The following is a 19,084-nucleotide window of genomic DNA, read 5'->3' as shown; positions in this document are numbered from 1 at the left end:
CCAGGGGACAAGACAGGTGGGGCTGCAGAGGAATCAAGGGGTGCTGCTGCCCCGACCTCTAGGACACCAAAATGCGGGAACGCTGTCAAGCAGAAAGGGATCAGGACCGGCCCCACAGTGGCTGACTTACTTCGGAAAACCCCGGCAAAATCGCTTACGGTCAGGAGGGGAGGAGCGGAGCCCGGACTATCAATGACACGGGCACGGAGGCTGCTGCGGCTGCTCCCACTAGAGATGAAAATACGGTCCTGGCGAATGTTTTACCTACACCTATAATGCCTGCGGGGGGGCGATGAAGGCAGCTGCTTGGCAAACATACTTGATCAGAATATGAGGGGTCAGCTGGAAGCTACTCTCTGCAGCAATGAAGGTATGATTTTATCAATACCCCCCTTTCTAACAGACGCTGAAGCATGCAAATCTGCTGAGATAGCTTATTCAGAAACTAGTACTGGTAATGGGGATAATTTTGGTGAGACTGCTCAGCCAAGCCAGTTAAGCAACTTAATCGATCCAAACTCATACACCCCAAAGATCGCAGATATCAATGAAAGATCCGAATAGTGTGCCAAATATAGATCATGCTATGAGAACATTGAAAACAGCGCTGACCCAGCTACAGAGCTAGATCCTAGTTATTTCTTTTCCCTCTCAGATGGAGCTGCGTGGTCCGATGACACTGCCTCTTATACCACTGATGAGAGTGGGACCTAAGAAAAAAATAAAGATGCTGGGTCTAATCTAAAAACTGTTTTGAAAAAGAAAAAGAACCGCCATGGCTCAAAAGATCTGGCCTGGGATTATACTCCGACTAACCCCTGCTGCGTGTCTAATTCTCAACAGCAATCTGATCATCCAGCTTATTCAGACCCAGCTATTCCAACCCTGGACACTATTCTCCAGGCTATCACAGCACACCGTGAGGAAACATCCCAGGATGGGTGCAAAGCTCAAGCAGCCTTACGTAAGGTCCAAGGGGTTGTGCACAAACCGACAAAGACTTGCAGTACAATCAGAGAGCGCTTAAACGATTTGGAATCAAGGATTGTCTCTAACGAAACTGAGATCGCAGCGAATTCAGAGCGAACTGACTCTCATGAAGCGGAGCTGGCAGATGTTAGATGGAAGCTGGAAGAGTTCAAAAACCGCCAGCGCAGGGACAATCTTCGAGTCTTGCGGGTTCCCGAGGGGGTGAAGGGGGGAGATGCTCGCTCCTACCTGATTGATCTTTACTCTAAAACAACCACTGAAACCCGGGGCTTACCCCCATGCCATTCTTGTATTTTTTGGCATTTTTTTGCTCCGTCATGAGGTTTTTGAAAAGGCCAGGCCTGAATCTAAACGAACCAGAAATGATATTTCCTATTTTGTCCGCCCAGATTTCTGTCACTCCACCGTCGAAAGGCGGTGGAGGCTGCGCCAATTAATTAAGCCATTTCAGGTTGAGAAGGCACAGGCGTATCTTAATAACTGTGCTTGGCTTAAAGTGATTTGGGGGGAGACTAAATTCTTTCTCTCAGAAATCAAAGCTAAAGAATATCTTGACGGGCTAAGGTAGGCTGCCTTAGGTTCATGCTTTTGAGCGCTTTTGCGGTGTAAACAATGCAACCCCCTTCTTTGGTGTTAAGAAAAGGAGAGGGGAAAAAAATGAAACTAGAAAACAGAGAAAAGTGCGGGGGAAAGGAAAGGGGAAAAAATAAAAAAGTGTATAAAACAAAAAGAATGGGAAAAAAGTGCTGATAAAGGAGTTCAGCATTGGCATTAGCTATGTAATGACAGAGCTCTGGTTATGTAGTGCATGCTCATCACTAACAGACTCTCTGGAGTCTGTACGCCTCACATTGGGTGCTGGGAGGGTGGGGGGGTCTGTGGTGGGTGGAGGTGGTGGTGGGGGGGGGGCAGAGGGCTATAATAAAAAAAAGCAACTCCAATAATGATTTTGATATAGTAGCTGAAATAATTAAAATGGCTTTATTGGTGAATGAGAAACAAAAGATACAATATATTTTCAACATTTTTCAAGGCTTCGAGGTTGGGCTATTAAGTCCTGGGAAATCAACCAGCAAACTGTAATGGGAAGAATTACAATTTGCTCATGAAATGTGGCAGGTCCAAATGATAGGAGCAAAAGAGCTCGGTTGGCAGAAATAATCAAACAGAAATCTTCAGATATAGTCTGTCTTCAAGAGACACACTTACCCTGGGATAAGAAAGATCTACTAAGGCTCAGAGGCTATAATAGCCTAGCTTGCACAACACAAACATCAAATACTCGAGGAGTAGCCATTCTAGCCAAAGTATCTCTAGGATTAGCGCTACAAAAGGCAGTCGACACCCTTGGGAGATGGGCCATTATAGAATTAACATCAGGTGTAACTATTTGCTCAGTCTATGGCTCGAACCAAGATGACCTTCAAATATTTGAGGATCTCGAAGTAGAGCTCACCTCGTGGCCAAGATCACTAGTTTTCTGTGGAGATTGTAATATCTCCCTGGGGTCCTCTCATAGGAAGCAAAAGAATTAAATATACTTAGGCCGAAAACCAAGGGTATACAGAGCTATTAGCCAACTTAAAGATAGCTATGGTTTAGTCGATGTTTGGGACACCAAGAATCAACCAGACCCTGGGTATACATACTTCTCACATCCCCATAACAAATATGTTAGGATATATTATATATTGGTGACAGGTGATCTAGCTGACCAAGCAGAAGTTACCAAATGCCCTAAGATAATCTCTGACCATAACTCCCTAATTCTGTCAATACAGCTAACCAACTTTACCAGAACTCGTTCAAACTGGACCTGTGACAGGAAGCTTTTAGTAAATCAAGATTATATCAAATTTATCAAAGACTGGGCACAATGTTACTTCAATATGAATCGCTATAGTGCATCTATGGGGGTCATCTGGGACTGTTTTAAAGCTGCCCTTAGAGAGGAAACGATCAGTTATGTGGCGAGAACAAAAAAAAAAGCATGATAGGGAGAACCATCTACTGATGCAAGATTTGACTAGAGTCGAAGAGGAACACATATCTTTATTAACTCAGGGAGAAGATGGGGGACATACTATGCATTGCATACTTGTTTTAAAAACAGAGTTAAATAGCTGGCTGACCAAGAAAGCAGCAGAGACTTTCTAATCACACCAAAGCAGCATTTATGAAAATGGAGATTGGGTGGGTAAACAGCTGGCTTTGCGCACCCAGCAGAACATCTCATACAATACTATAACCTCTATTAAAACAGACAATCATGAGTATACAAGCTCCGGGGATATTACCAAAGTTTTCCAACAATACTATCAAAAGTTATATCAAAGCGATATCCCAGCTGATTTCTGAATCAGGAAATTGTTAAGGGCATTTACGCTAAACACTGGAGGGAGCAAGCTTCTAGATAGTACAACCAGAGAAGATCTTGAAAAAGAAATCAATATTATAGAGCTGCAATTAGCCTTGTCCGGTTTAGCTTTGGGGAAAGCGGCTGGCCCTGATAAAATCCCCCTTGAACTCTATATAATACTAGGAGCACAAATATCACCTTACTTATTGGATCTGTTTATCGGAATACAGCTGAGTGGTAATCCTCCAGAGTCCTGGAAGGAGACGAAAATAGTCATTTTTGCTAAGAAGTGCAAACCAGTCGAGACTCCTTCATCATATCGACCTATCCCCCTGATCAACTCTGACTCCAAGCTTTATGCCAAAATACTGGCTAATCGGCTCAGGAGGGTCGTTGAACATCTGGCAACATGGTTTTGTCCCTGGCAAGGGTACAACGGATCACACCCGCAGAGTTATTTCACTGGTTGATATCATGTCCAGGACGGGGATCAGATGTCGATAATCCTCCTTGATGCCGAGAAGGCTCCAGTTAATGGGCATAGAATCTCGACCCATTATTATATCGAGAGGAACTAGACAGGGGTGTCCCTGCTCCCCGATATTGTTTGCACTATACATTAATCCGTTGATTATTAGATTGCTACAAACCCAGAAAATAAAACTGGTTACGGTAGGAACATACAAGACCAAAATATTAGCCTATGCTGATGATGTGGCAGTTTTAACATCGGACCCCACTGAGGCTATTTTTGAAATAGAAATAATCACCCAGCAGTTTGGTCTGTATTCTGGATACGCCCTTAATAAAGAAAAGACTATCATTTTATGTACTGAAAATACAGATTATGTTGACCCCAGGAAAACGGAAAAGGCCACTTACGTGGGAGTATGCATCGGCTCAAAGATTGAAAATATTAACAACTTGAATTGTGAACCACTAATTAAGAACATAAGGAAAGATCTTGTAAGAGCTAATAGTTTACATCTGTCAATTATTGGCAGAGGTAATTTTTTTTTAAATGAACATACTTCCCAGGATATTATATCTGTTTCGGGCCATCCCTTTATTCTTAGAGAATAAAATCATTAAAACGCTTGAGTCACAAATGTCCAATTTCATCTGGCAGTATGGGAAGATTAGCAGGTTGTTGAAATATCTGTCCCTACTACAAAATAGGGGGAGGGGGGTTAGCCGTTCCAAATATAATGCTATCTCACTGGGCGGCCCTGCTTCATCAAATTTGATACTCGTACGGGGAATGAAAATAGGCAGGACATACAAATACCTTCTATAAGTGAATTATCATTGGGAAATAAAGCTCAAGGGCTTCTGCTGAGGCAAACAGAATCAAGTTACTATAAAAAAAAGTTAGATTCAAGGTCATTACTGGTTCCTGGTAAGTTTGGAGGCAGGCAGCTACATTTATGGCAATTCCGAAAATCAATAGATATACCTGTCTTTGGCAATCCTCTGTGCTACCCCTACAAGCTAATGATGATATTGCTAAAAGGTGGGAAAGGGCAGGGGTAAGAACTATATGGGATTTCCTGGGGGAAGAAGCCAATAATAGATTTCTGAATTTACAGAGAACTTTTGGAATCTCTAGCAATGACTATTTTAAATTCATTCAGGTCAACACTATTCTTGGCTCCAAGACCCTGCTGGTCTCATTGGAAAAGGTCCCATTCTTAGATACCATACTTAAGAACTTAACTCGAATTGGAACAATATATGGCCTACTTCTAGAGAAGCTCCCAGATGATCTAGATCATATATAATCATCTTGGGCTAGTAAATTGCCTAATCCCAATATCGATATCGATCACGATTACTTCTATCCTCTAACTTGAAAGCTCAGCTCTACAAGACTATTTTTTACTTATATTTTACCCCTGCTAAGTTGTTTGCATGGGGAAAGAGAATAGACGACTCCTGTCCTAGATGTGGGTTAGGGCCAGCCACTCTGCCACATGTTTTTCGATTGTTTCACATTAACACCACTTAAGAGCATGTTGTCAGGATTTCGGGAGGAGGTATTCGGGCACAGGGTGGCGGAATCATCTACACTTTTTATTTTTGGTTATGATAGTACTCTAGGGTTAAGCTTGGAGGAGGAATCATGTCTTTTTATAGGGACAGCTGTCTACAGAATATTATTGGCAGCACAGTGAAGGATGCTGATCCTCCTAGCTTTCAAATGTGTTTAGCTAGGTTTCTGGGAGTGTATAATCAAGAGAAAGCCATCTCTGCTGCTAGAGGGATACGATCTAGACTTCGTGGCAATAAGATCTGGTCACCAATCGCAGCCTGGACAAGTGATGTAAGAAGTTAGTGAGAAAGCTATATATGTATCAACTTGGACATTCATGATTTTATGTAATGTTCTCTCTTTTTTAAGAACGGTACGTTTCTCTGTCAATTATGTATGTATTTATATATTTATTTATTGATATGTATCGCCATTTTTTTTCTACATGTACAAATTGGAGTTGCTTGATCAATAAAAGAAAAAAGGAAGGAATTGTGCATTGTTAAAATACACACTGTTCCTGTGTTAATGGGCTCTCCTTTATGTACATCTAAAGTGTTGTGCATATATACCTAGGAAAGTTTGGCCCTCATGTCTACATGGACAGGAGAAGGCTTGACAGATAAGATCAGCTCTTGGTCCATTTTAGAATTTCTAGAGATCTTAGGCCAGATATACTAAGAGTTAATAAACAAAAGTGGTGGCAAATTGATCATTACATTTTTGCTAATGGGTTCTGATTTCGCAAAGCAAACTATGTCCTCATAGGTTGTTTTGCCAAATCACTATTCTCTGGCGGTCACAGACTGACCTGTCAAATGATATTAATTAAGCAGGTTGCAGTTAATGACCCCCCGCAGTATTCTACAAACACAAGGATGGCGGCATGCACAGGCAGCAAACCACCATAAACGTGTTAGCATTTACAAAAGGAAGCCTTTTTTTAAAGCAGTCCTCGTTTTCATTTTGGGAAAGTATCGGGGGAAGCAGGCAATGGTACATGGGTTTAGTGTCTCAATATGATGGTTTGGTGAAGTTGACAGAGTGTTACATTGTGTGCTACTAAGAGATACAATACAATCTGTGGCATTCCTGCCCTCATGGATGACTATCATCAGTCTTCTAGTATATTAGTGAAACAAGATCAATCACATCCAATACTTATACCCAAAAGTGAGTGGTTGTTGCAGCTTTTAAAGATTGGCACTGAACAGTGGGTGTCAAGCAAAACATTGTTTTTACTGAGGCTTAAAGTTTCCAAATATTGGAAAGTAAATAATGGGTTTGGCTATTTTTTAGAAAAGTGTAAGTATTCTAATGGTTCCCATCTCAACATAAGCAGCAAGATGCAGAAAAAAGTACTTTCTATTCTCAAGACAGAGCAACTGACTTTGCTAATGTAAAATACCAAATTCTAATTCACAGATGTGAACTACTCGACAAATGACATTGCAAGTGCAATGCCTAACCATGACAGGGAGTAGATCAAGGTACCAGAAAAGGGACATTACATCCTCTTACTGTGACATTGAGTAATGGTCTCAAAACAGTGAATGATTATATACCTACTAAGGGCAGATTGTCCCCATTTACAGAACGTGAGGTGTTAATTTCTGACAACATTTCACTATGTGTTTGTGTGGTCACACCCAGTTTGTTTCGGACTGATGCTGCTGTTTTTATGCCTCTGTGCACTGGAACATTCCGGCCCCTGGTCCCAGTGCATGTACTAGACCTTTAAACCATGATTAACTTGGCTAACTCCCTATTGGCTTATTTAACCTTCGAATAACATCATAGTACATAGTGGAGAAAATACACATATTCACTATGGAAGGGGGAAGGCTCAGGTTGTCCTATAGAGAAAACTAAAGTACAGATTGAAGTATACATTCGGAATCCTGGGTTTGGGACAATCTAGAAAAATACATTGACCAACAAATTGACTCTTTATAAATATTTATATAAAAAGCCCAATTCAGTATTGAAGTTGGATGCTTAGAAAATATTTAAGAGAAGTAATTTTTATAAAGTTATCTTTCCCCTGCCTCAAGCTCCTAGAGGTTACTTTCCACCAGCTCTCCAGCAACTGTCAAACAAGTACTTGACCTTAATGGGTGTGAAAACTGCTGCCAGAGCAGGGACAATGAACTTGGTACGTGGATGTGTTTTCTTCCCCTGGCAGAAAGACCGACTGGGATCGGCCCAGGAACTATAGTAGCATTAAAGGACCTGGTGACATCCGGAAAGGCCCAGCCTTTGCTTCCATAGTCAGGTTAACACCAAAGCTAGTGGGAGGGAAGCTACCCCCAGAACTGTTTTGAGTGACCACAGAGGAGGGGACTGCTCAATTTCCTGGGCACACCTCGGATGGGCATACAGGCTCTGCGCAAGGCAGAAGGGTTTCCCCATCTTGGATTTTGGAATAAGGTGGACTGTGGGATTGTTTGCTGTATGGCAAACAGACACTGCTGTCAAAAGTGGGTTGGGTTGCCCCTGGGAATTTTTGTACCATTTGTTAAGGTAGATCCAGGAGTCACCCCCACCCACTAGCTGGTGGAAGGCATAAATGTTACACCCCCCAAATTACTACCCTCAGAGTACTCTCTAGACCTATGAAAGAACAGGAGAGGCACTGCTCCTGCTATTTGAGACCATTTAGGAGATCTGCTCCTACGTGTATGCAAGGCAAATACATAGACTCCAAGGGTCAGGTTGCTGACTACCAACGTGGCTAAGGGCACACAAAACGCAAGAGGCCTTTGATCTGAAGTGCCCAGCTGACCAGTCACAACTGAACCTGCAGTAGACCCTGCTGATAAAGGTCCACTGTTCAATTCCGCCGTCCATTCCATCATTCGTTACTCTCTACTGTGAGGCAGGTGGCACGTGCTTCACTGCACATCTGTTCTCAAAGCAAATAGTTAATCTTCCATGCACATAGGTTTTGCTGGCAGAGCAGTCTCTTCTTGAATCAGAATCAATGAGACTTAAGGTGGTTCCTGCTTGCATTGTTTCTGATATTGTTCGTTTTCCTGGTATTGGGATATTCTTTAGCTTGAAAATTATGAATCCTGTTTACATGTGTTCAGTGACGGAACTGAATATTTAATCTAAATATTTTCATACTTCTTTCATAAATATATCACTAGCATATCTTCATTAGTAAGTGACATGTAATTGTTGGACATCTGGAGAACTAAGTTTAGAACATAATGGATTTGTTTTCTAATTATATTTCCTTGTTACAGAATTCAGAAACATTTTTCTCAAAAGATTATTCAAAACATTTTGACATTTTGGCTCCATAAGCTACTGCAGCTGCTGATGAACATTACATTTCCCATGACGAGACAGTATGTTGTGGCTTTTGTCTTTTGTATAATTATTTTGCTTTGGTTTTTGTTTGTTTTTTTAAAAAACGGGCTTTGGAACATCAACAGCTGACATCTTTTTTGGATTCTAAAAGGCCACATTTATTCTTGTTAGCATCCAAAAATAACTTCCAGCAAATATATTTTTGCTACCGTAATCAGATTTATACTCTGTTGATGTTTTCTTAGTTTTCCAGATTCTGGGTAGGACAAGCACCGGAAGGGAATGTTAAAGCTGCATTAAAATTAATTTAGTTTCTTGGTATTACATTTCCATTGGGTGCCACATAGCCTATGCGACAGTTGCAGTATAAATGAATCAGGATGTTGCTACTTAGGAAGAGGCCTTTTACATAGTTGAAGCTGAAGGTTCTGAAATGGCACTTTCCCCATAAATCCTCAGAGATGCTAGGAGGTATTCCTAATGCTACAAAATGCAACATAAAACACAATTAAACAGGCCCAGCACCAGTTTTGCACTGTCAGTCCTGTTTTCTTGACTTTGTATTTTTGACACTAAGGGGCCTAATTATGAAGTTGTCACGCAGCGCAGGGCAGCGCAGTAGGTTATCTTGCTGTGCTGTGATGTGTGATAGGGAAAGGCCAGGAATGCATGATATTTAAGGCAGTGTGGTGCATTCCTGCCTTTTCCCTTGCCCTGGCTCCCTTGTGGCAGCCTAAAGCAAAGGTAGGAATACCTGCACCATGGTGCAAGGGTGTTTGCATTGCATGCAGGATTGTTTTTGTGCAGGAGGAGACATCTTCCACCACAAAAACAATTGTGAGAGGCATATGCCTATTTCTATGTTTGCTGCAAAATGCAGCACACATAGAAAGAGGAAGTAACAAGGAGAAATACAGATATTTCTCCTCACTATTTTGCCACATTCCCGTGTCTACCAGTACTGGTAAATCTGGGAATGCGCCAAAAACCATGGGAGTTGTGGGGAACACCCAACAAACACTCATGAAATGCCCTCCCAGGGCAGGGTAAGGCAAAACAGTATTTTGAACTGCATGGCCTTGCGTGGCTCGATAAATCACACGTAAGGTTTACGTCACTCTTGTACCACATTAGGTAGTGCAAGCGTGCTGAAACAGGCTCATAAATAGGCCCTAATGTGTTCTGCTTTCCGCAGCCATGTTTCAGCATTAATACATATCTACATAACTGCTAAAATAATTCAATTAAATAAATTAAAAACAGTATTGCAAAACAATTATAAAAAAATTGGTATGCTAGAAAGATTAAGAAAGATAATACAGTATTATAAAGCTGATGTTTCTTGGTACAGGAGGCAACAAATCTGATGACAAAGGAATGTGGAGTGGGTATGATAGCCAGAGGAACAAGTACCAGGCAGCACAATTGATCAGAACACAACGTGCAGGAGAATAAAAAAACTCCACACTAAGCTGAATGGGGACAAAATCACGTTTGTAAATCCAGAACCTTTGGGTCATAATTTCATACCTATGATTTGTGCAGATTTCTGCCTTTAGTGATATGCAAAAATCCCTGAGAGAATGCGTGCAAATGGATACATGTCATATATTTTACTGCACACTTCTTATTCAGCTCACTTTTGAGTCTTGTACGCAGGGCACACCGTCCAGAGAAATACGTATTGTGGAAGTGTTTTTTACCAATTCAAGGTTATTTCATGTTCTTCTCCCCCACAAAAATGTTTTTCTTGTGGGGAAAAATGCCTTTCTCAGCCACATTTTAAAATACTAGGAAGTTTGGATTTTTCTGAACTCAAAATTGCAGTTACCCAAGTCTTTTTTGGACTAAGTGTAAATGAACAAAATGGATGTAAGAAATCTTTGGGAAAGTGTGCAAATAGAGGTAAAGTTACTTATTTTTACATAAATGTTGCAAATTCAAATGCCCTGGTAAACATGTCCGGGGTTTCTTTTTAGCCCAGTTGGGCTTAGTAGGACCTGTTGCCATTTTTACATGTAGACCATTTTTTCCAAAAGTTGTCTTCACTTTGCCGCATTGACTTTTGACACACTTTTGCATTCATGACACTCTGGTTAGTTTCTTGGAAACACCGTCCTTGCTAACACCAATATACTTTGCAAGAACACTATCACATTGCCATGCCATTGGGTAAAAGGCCCTTATGAGAGTTGTACAAATGTGTTTGGTATTTACAACCATGTGGAGACAAAGCTATCTGTGGAATACAAACAATGGCAGCCTGATCACAATCTCAGCTCACGGCAAGGATGCCGTTTTTTATATAATCTTTTGTTTCCCAGTATAATCAGAGGAGACATTTCGACTGACTTCGAGGGGTTCCTTCATGCTGAACCTCTCTCCCAGTAGCTGAATGACATCTCCGTGAGGGGTGTTACATTTGTAACCAAGAAGGGTTCCTACCTTCTTAGCCCCCAGGTAACAGGGTTGAATCATCCAGAAGGGGGTTTCTTGGCAGAATATACATTTACAACCTAGACACATAGGTTAGGGTTTGCTTTGTAGGAGAGTGCTACATTGTTATACTGTTACTTATGCTTGCATGTACACATTGTCTCAGCATGATGGTGGAACTTTTCGTCCTGTTCACTGGCCTGACACTTAATATAACTTTCGTCTGTTTATGTTTATTTGTTATTGCAGCACATATTTTCCATACAATAATCACTTTGGTTCAATAAACATTGAAAATGTCCCTTTGTGTATTCTTTGTATATTTCTCTGAGCAAACAAGAGCATGAATGTCTGAGCAAAAGGTTCTAGGTCTGTCACCACGGTTCCTGAGGGAACAGGGTTGTCATGTTCAGTGGTTGCCAGAGCTGCTCGCTCCCTATTTAGGTTAGGGGGGCTCATGGTGGCACTGTGAGTTAGCTGGTCTGAGGGACAACATTTCCTGCAGAGGTGCATGGAATCAGTCTGGCACCATTCTACATTTATGTCATCCACAAACGTACAATTCTACCAATTAGTGGAAACTACACGACAAAGATTTGAATTTGACTGTGGTTTGAGGCCCGCTGCCCGTTCCTGAAATAATCAAATACTTTATGCAAGGGAATGCTTATTTCAAACACAGTATATTCTGTATCATTGTGCTACAATGGGACTGGTCTGATCTGAGTCTAGGCAGGCACTGAGATGTGCATTAAAATCAATAGATATAATATTGCAAAATACCAATAATTGCACTAAATTTTTTCTCTATTAGAAACATGCCCATTAAAGCAGCTTTTGAGCAGAATTAATTTATTGTCCTAATCCTGAACGTTGTATCTGTGAATTAGACAATAACACTGCGCTGACTGCAAGTTTGAACTGCAGCCCATTTCTCTAAAAAAGTCAACATTAGTGCTAGATATGAATTATTATGTCAGGCCTTGTGGTAACTTATTAAATGACAACATCTAGGTAGTTTGCCTGAGACACACAAATAAAATAATACTCTCTGACTGAGGAAACTTGAGAGATTAAGACTTCTATAATGAATCCTGTGAGGAGATGATTGCTTTGAATAATTAACCCCGTAGGACCAGAATTAACCTCAATTTAGCTAATATTAATGTGCCTTCAGGGAGCTCTGAGTGGTTGATAGATCAAATGCCTTGCTTGGCAAAGGGAAGAATGAGTGGTGAAGGTGATCTGGATTCCGCCTGGGGACAATTTGATTCTGGAGGTTCCCGATTAAAGATTATCAAGTGATTACAGAAGAGGCTGCTGAGTAGAAATCCAATCACCTGGGATAGTTGAGAACCAGAGACAACTTGAACCTGTAGTTTAGATTAACTCATCTTATGTAGGCCAGGTCTCTTTTAAGGAAGGCAGCAACAGTAATTTCCCCAAGTTAATAGCATTACCAGAGCATTCTTCAGAAGATTTCTTGAAGCTCTGGAAACTTGATGACTAATGTCAGCACATGTATGGAGAGTTCTTCAGGACAGTTTGCCTACTTTTTTTGATAGCACATGAGAAATGCATTTTGCATTTTCAGGTGGCAGTTCTCGGATTCTATTATTGAGTACAGTTTTGGGGGAAAGCTGTCTTCCACTAAGAAAATCGCTCTGCCAGTTATTATTTGTCCCAGAAGTCTCACATTAACGGAAATGCAAAAGTTAAAGTGTTAGATGTGGGAAATGTTTAAGAAATAGTAGATTACTTTTGTCTAATGGCATACATGGATTTTGCCTACAACCGTCCTGGGCAACCACTTTTATGATAGTTCAAGGCTTGAACAGTTGAACAGCTGAAAAGATTCTGGCTTCATCTGTGGAGAAAAAAAACCAAGAAGCTGTCAACAGCATCGCTCTGTTTTCTGCTGCTGGAAAGAACATGTTCCTGAGTTGTAAACAGTCTACCGCCTCAACTGAGCTTCTATGGGCAACGCACATTTTAAAGACCATTGCATTTGAGAAACTTGACCTCCATCAACTCAAATGGAAGGGGAGTCACAATTGGGGTCCTTTCCACATTTTGTCTCCAAACCATTTTCTAAGGTGGAATCCACCAATGGGAAGATCGTATCATACATCCTCTGGTTCCGAAGGACCCGAAATTCTCCTTCATTTCTTTTTTGTTAGTATGAAATATATCATCCTTTCGCCATGGACATTTGTTTGTGGTATCCTTTGTTCCACAGCCCATGAAGACTGTTTTGTTTTTTCTTCATTTTCTGTGTTAACTTTTATTCTATTCTATACAGTTGATGTGGGTATTGAAGTTATTTATTTCCTACTGTAACAATGTAATGCTTGGTTTGACAGCACAACACCTTCATGCACTTTCTTAGAGGATTGCATGGTCACTCCAATCAAACCATTAAGAGAGATCAAAACTGTAAACATAGAATCTGGATTATCTCTGTGAACTAGACTACAGATGTTCTCTGATTTCCCAGCTTCTTACAGCCACCTTCAAAATGAATACTCCCCTGCCTGGTGAAAGTCCATTACCCTCTCACACGGTCCTCCTCGTCCCAGTCATAACATCATGAGGGTGGTCTCGCCCTTGACAGGTTCCTATCACACATAGTCCTTTATTTACGCCCATGGCACCTGGTTCCTCCTTGACTTCAGAAGAGGCTGTTCTGTTAGGCCCAGTGGAGCAGAAGGTGAAAGGTTCCTTGAAGCATTCTGAGGCAGCAGAGAACTTTGGACATTGGGATAGTATTTATGCTGCTTATGCTTCAGCAGTCATGCTGAAGGAGTTTTAGAAACAATAGGATGTCATTCAGGCTAAAGAAGATCCCACACCCATTCTGGCCCACATGGAGGTCCTGTGACAGATTTTGTCTCCTTTGATAATTTATGGGCTTCAGCTTCTTCTCCTGGGGCTGCAGTGGCACACCGCCGGGCTATGTGGCTCAAGCCTTTAAAAAAATTGGAGGCTACTCAGAAAGGGGTGATTCAGAAATTGACTTTCCTGGATAGTAAACTCTCTGAAAAGGAACTGAATGATATGGTGCAGGGTTCTGTTGATGAGAAGAACATTCTTCAGCCTTCCAGACTCAATTCTGTAAATAAATCTTTTTTTCATAAGCAGTCTTTTTTAGGAGCAGGATTCCAACCGTATCTTTCAAGACTGGGTTTGAGGTCGAGGTCGGAGGGCTGCGTTTGGTAGTTCAAAGTCCCAGCTATCCAATCAGCTCATCAGCCCATGGCCCAGCTTTCTTCCCCTTAGTGGGTAGTGACTATATGGCAGTGCAAGCTTTTTTGACTCTGTTTCTTGAGCAATGGAGGCAGTTTGTACAAGACCAATGGGTTCTGTCCCCCTCCTCTGATGTTCCGTGATACCCTGCTTCAGGAAATCCAGTGAAAAGGGCTGATCTTCTGCATGGTGTGGAAAGATTGGTCCTGAAAGAGGCAGTGGTTGAGGTTCCTCTGGGCCAGGTGGGTCTCGGGCTCTATTCCATTCTGTTTTTAGTCTAAAATGAGGACGGCTCATTCTGACCTGTTCTGGACCTCATTCCAAATTATTTCTCTGCAAGGAATTATTTCTTATTCACCAAGGAGTTTTCCAAGGCGACACTTAACTTGGGGGATGCCTATTTCAATGTTCCCATCCATCCCCTCAATCAACAGATTCTCTAGTTCTCGGTGCAGAGGAAGCACGCCCAATTTCAGGCATTGCCATTTGGTCAGTTGAGAGCACCTTAAACCTTCAACAAGGTATTGGTTTCCCTGCAGCTTGAGGGATTTTCTTTATTCCCTTATATCGAGGATTGTCTAATCTCCAGTCTCTGGGTTCCAAGATCAACTTTCGGAAAGTCCCATCTGATGACTTCTCAACAGGTGATTCAGAAAAGGGGGTGGTGATGAACAGAGTGTCTGAATTAAGCAGACCACTCTTACCCAGTCCAAAGATCAGGGCTTGATCCATCACCGTTATTTATCTCACTGCACCATGCCAGCTCAGAACCTGGCTATATGCAAATCAGTCTGTCCCTGGCCCAGTGCATCATGGGAACAGGGCAGACTAAACTACCAAGCCAATTTTTCACCAGAAAGGAGACAAGCTACCGGGCATCGGTTTCTGGCATTTCAGCACTCTTCGGCCCGGCTTGCTTGAATCCTGATGGTGCAGTGAGAAAGGGACTCATGTCTGAGTATACCCTGCCACACCTATAGTGGCCAAAAACGATTCAGAAAAGGGGGTGGTGATGAACAGAGTGTCTGAATTAAGCAGACCACTCTTACCCAGTCCAAAGATCAGGGCTTGATCCATCACCGTTATTTATCTCACTGCACCATCCCAGCACAGAACCTGGCTATATGCAAATCAGTCTGTCCCTGGCCCAGTGCATCATGCGACTTCTCAACAGGGACTGTTTATTGCTGCCCTGCTCGATACGCAGCAGGCCAAGGAATTTCTTCCTGGAGACAAGATTTGTGTACTGCAATCCGCTGTTCGGACTTTGGTGTCCTTATCATCTAATCTGGCTTGTCTTTGGCTTCAGGTTCAGGGGCTGATATTGGCGACCACAGCAGTGGTTCCTTAGACTTGGTTTCATTTAAAACCCATTGTGAATCATTTTTTGGCCCATTGGAGCCCAGAATAAACCTAGTATGACTTTCTAGCACCTTCTCTCCAGGGGTGGGGAAGGCCCTGAAATGGTGGCTGAATTCTGTGAACCTGACTCGAGGGCTTCCATTTCAGCTTCCCCCTTCTCTGTTACTAATGACGGATGCCAGTCTGTGAGAATGGGTTGAAACGCAGGGTTAGAGGAATTCTCAGGGTCCTTGGTCCAAGGCAGACAGTTGTCAGTCTTCCAATTGGAGAGAATTGGCTGTGGTGTGGCAGCCAATCCAATTCCTTCAGCCCCTCCTTTACAACTATTGTCTAGTGTTTTGCTCGGACAATCTGGTGGAACGTTGCTACCTCAATCGGCAGGGGGGAACCAGGTCAGTTCAGTTGAACTCCCTGGCATTTTGGATCTTTGCATGGGCAGAATCCCATCTATTGTCCTTGACTACACTATACATTCAGGGGGAAATCAACTTCCATGCTCATCGTCTGAGCCACAATATGTTTTCATTGATCTCCTTCCATCTGTCAATGACTATGTTCAATCAGATATGTCTGATCTGGGGTTCCTCATGGTTCGATCTGTTCACATACTGCTCCAATGCATTGCTTCCCCTGTTTAGCTTGGATGAGTCCAGCCAGGAAGCTTGGGTCTTGGATACTTGTTTTTTCCTTGGCCGAATTATAGGCTTTCCGCTTTTCCACTGATTCTCCTTCTCCCGACGGGTGCGCAGACAATTCAGGAAGAGAGGGTATTGGTTATTCTGATTGCCCCTTTTTGGCCACTTCGCCCCTGATTTCGATTGATCTGGGAATTATCAGGGACTCAGTTTTGTAAGCTCCCTTTGGACCCATGTCCTCTGCAGTCTCCCTATCTATCACTCAGTCAGCTCTGCAATCTGCAGTTGCCGGCTTAGTTCTTCAACTGCAATTCTTAGAGCTTCTGTTGTCTTCTAGTGGGGTGGTGGTTGAAATTCAGTTCTCTAGGAAGCAGTCTACCATTTATTGTTACTGTAACAATTGGAGTTCCTTTAAGAATCGTGCTTCTGGTCATGATTATGATCCTGTATCAGGGGACCCTTCTCGTAGTCTTGATTTTCTCTGGGACGGGCTCCTTGAGAATTTAGCTCCTTCTACATTAGCCACTCAGTGGTCAGATATTCAAGCTTTTTGGGGTCATTCTGGTGATTTTGATGACTTGTTTCCTTTGGTCACCCAGCTGTTTTTCGGAGTTTTAGTCTGAAACAGCCTCCTCTGCATTCCATTTCTCCAGTATGGGATTTACCCATGGTTCTTCATGGGTTACAGCTGGCCCCTCTTGGACTATTGATTAATTGTCCTATGCTATGGTTATCTGCAAAATATTTTTTTGCGATGGTGATTACCCCTGCTAGGCGACTAGGGAGGCTTGGGGCTCTGGTCATCGCTTTACCTTACCTCAAGATTTTTCCTGACTGAGTGGTCCTTCTCCCTGACCTGGGGTTTCTTCCAAAGGTCAGCTCCAAGTTTCATTTGCAGCAAGAGCTGACTTTACATGTCATTGAGAAGGGGGTTTCTGATGGAGTCCCTTCTTCCTTGATGTTAGGCACAGTTTCTTGTGTTACTTACAGCATACTTAGGAGTTTTGCTATTCTCTGTCTTTGTTTGTCTCCTTTGCTGGGTCTCCTACAGACGATTAGGTTACCTCTTCCAGCTTGAAGCGCTGGGTGCAGCAGGCTATCGGTATTTTCTTGATTTGGTTCCCTCTTCTTCTGTGAAGGGCATGTCCACTAGGTCGGTCTCCTGCAGTTACCTGGCTCTCTTTTTATTCTTTCGTAAAGCATTACCGATTCTGTGTTGAGGATTTTATGCCTAGTAATTTTGGTCTTCAGGTTTTGCCCACTGCTCTGCAGAAATGTGTTTTTCTATTATAAATAAAGTTGTGATTTCTTCATGACGTTATGACTGATACGAGGAGGACTGTACAAGTGTGGTAATAACTTCTTTTACTTACCGGTAATCTTCATTTCCCCGATTAGGTGCTCCTCGTACCCATCATCGACCCTCCCTTCCCTCCCTTGAGGTTTGCTTTCTTCGCTTGTGAACTTACAGGAGGAGGTGGAGGAGGGAGGAGCTTTTGTATATTTCAGGGACACAAAAAAAGGACTATGCGTGGGAGGTGCCTTTCGAGGGTAGGGCTGTTCTCATGACATAATGACAGGGACAAAGGGGCCCTAATCAAGGTAGTGAAGATTCCTATTAAGTAAAATAAGTCATTTTACTGCCCAACCAACACATTACATATTGCAGAAAATCCTTTTGTCCTAATCGATTTTCTCTGGTACAAAGTTTTGTCTAAATGTAATAAACGCCCTTTCAAAACAAATGGCAGTTGTGATCCTTTCAACTGCACTGGCCAATATCCCCAAATGTTCATAATTATTGTGCATACTCCTAGAGTTTCAAACGCCCACAAATCTCAATATAAATCAGAAATACTATTTAGCAGGAGGGCAACATTTTATATGTTTGTTTCTTTTATATATCCAAGATTCTGTTGTATATAGCTGTAATCATTCTAGATCCATATATTCAAATGTAAAGTCTTTCTTTTTGTTGTAATTATTCTCCAAGCATTGGTATTTTTTTCAAAATGCCCTTTATTGCGAGTGTTGGCAAACGGTTAAATACTTTGCAGAATGCATCTGTCTCTCTTACTTATGCAGTGGTGGATGTAAACCTCAGCGCCTGCCACGAGATCCACAAAATCTCTATTTAAGAAATACTTAAAACTTGATACAGATTCATTTGCAACAGATGATTTGCATTTTCTCACACTGTCCCTTCTGGGAAATGTGATACATACTGCTTAAGGGATTGCTGTTCACGGAAAACTGAAACTTGCTGACATGTTCTGGTCTCTTTCCTCAGAATGAAACCGAATTCCGAGATAAATTAACTCCAATCAGTGTGAGCTTCAACTACAGTTTGGATGAATCTGCACCCGTGCGCAGCCTGGCTTTGAAACCAATTCTAAACCATTACAGGGACCCTCTTCTTCGACAGCAGGTAAAACGACTACCACACACGGGTCTTAAATAGGGGTCCTTTAGACCCACAGAGCTTGGGACTGTTAGTCCATGGCACTCGTATTGAGAAACAAATACTTGCCTTGCGTGAATCAATTGCACCAGAGGTTAAATAATTCAGATTGTGAAGTGATCAAAAACAATGCACTCTGGAACCATTCCAACAGTTTGGTGTTTTTGTGGTTTCCCTTTGATGTTTATGCGTGTGGTAGTCATTATGCGCAGTGAGATAAGTGCGAAGCATATCTTTTTTTAATT

At 42.1% G+C, this 19,084-nt stretch overlaps 1 protein-coding gene across 1 annotated transcript in view; it reads left to right on the top strand.

The window, feature by feature from the left end:
* Positions 1–19,084, top strand: part of ITGA8 (integrin subunit alpha 8) — a 721,129-nt gene that overhangs the window by 461,855 nt on the left and 240,190 nt on the right. The window contains exon 18 of the mRNA XM_086941818.1: positions 18,669–18,806. Coding sequence (XP_086797944.1) covers positions 18,669–18,806 — 138 coding nt within the window. The remainder of the gene's footprint in view (positions 1–18,668; positions 18,807–19,084) is intronic.

The sequence above is a fragment of the Lissotriton vulgaris genome, chromosome 10 (genome assembly GCF_964263255.1).
Source record: "Lissotriton vulgaris chromosome 10, aLisVul1.2, whole genome shotgun sequence".
Classification (NCBI taxonomy): domain Eukaryota; kingdom Metazoa; phylum Chordata; class Amphibia; order Caudata; family Salamandridae; genus Lissotriton; species Lissotriton vulgaris.
The sequence above is the reverse complement of the archived record's forward strand: the minus strand, read 5'-3'. Positions and strand labels throughout refer to the sequence as shown.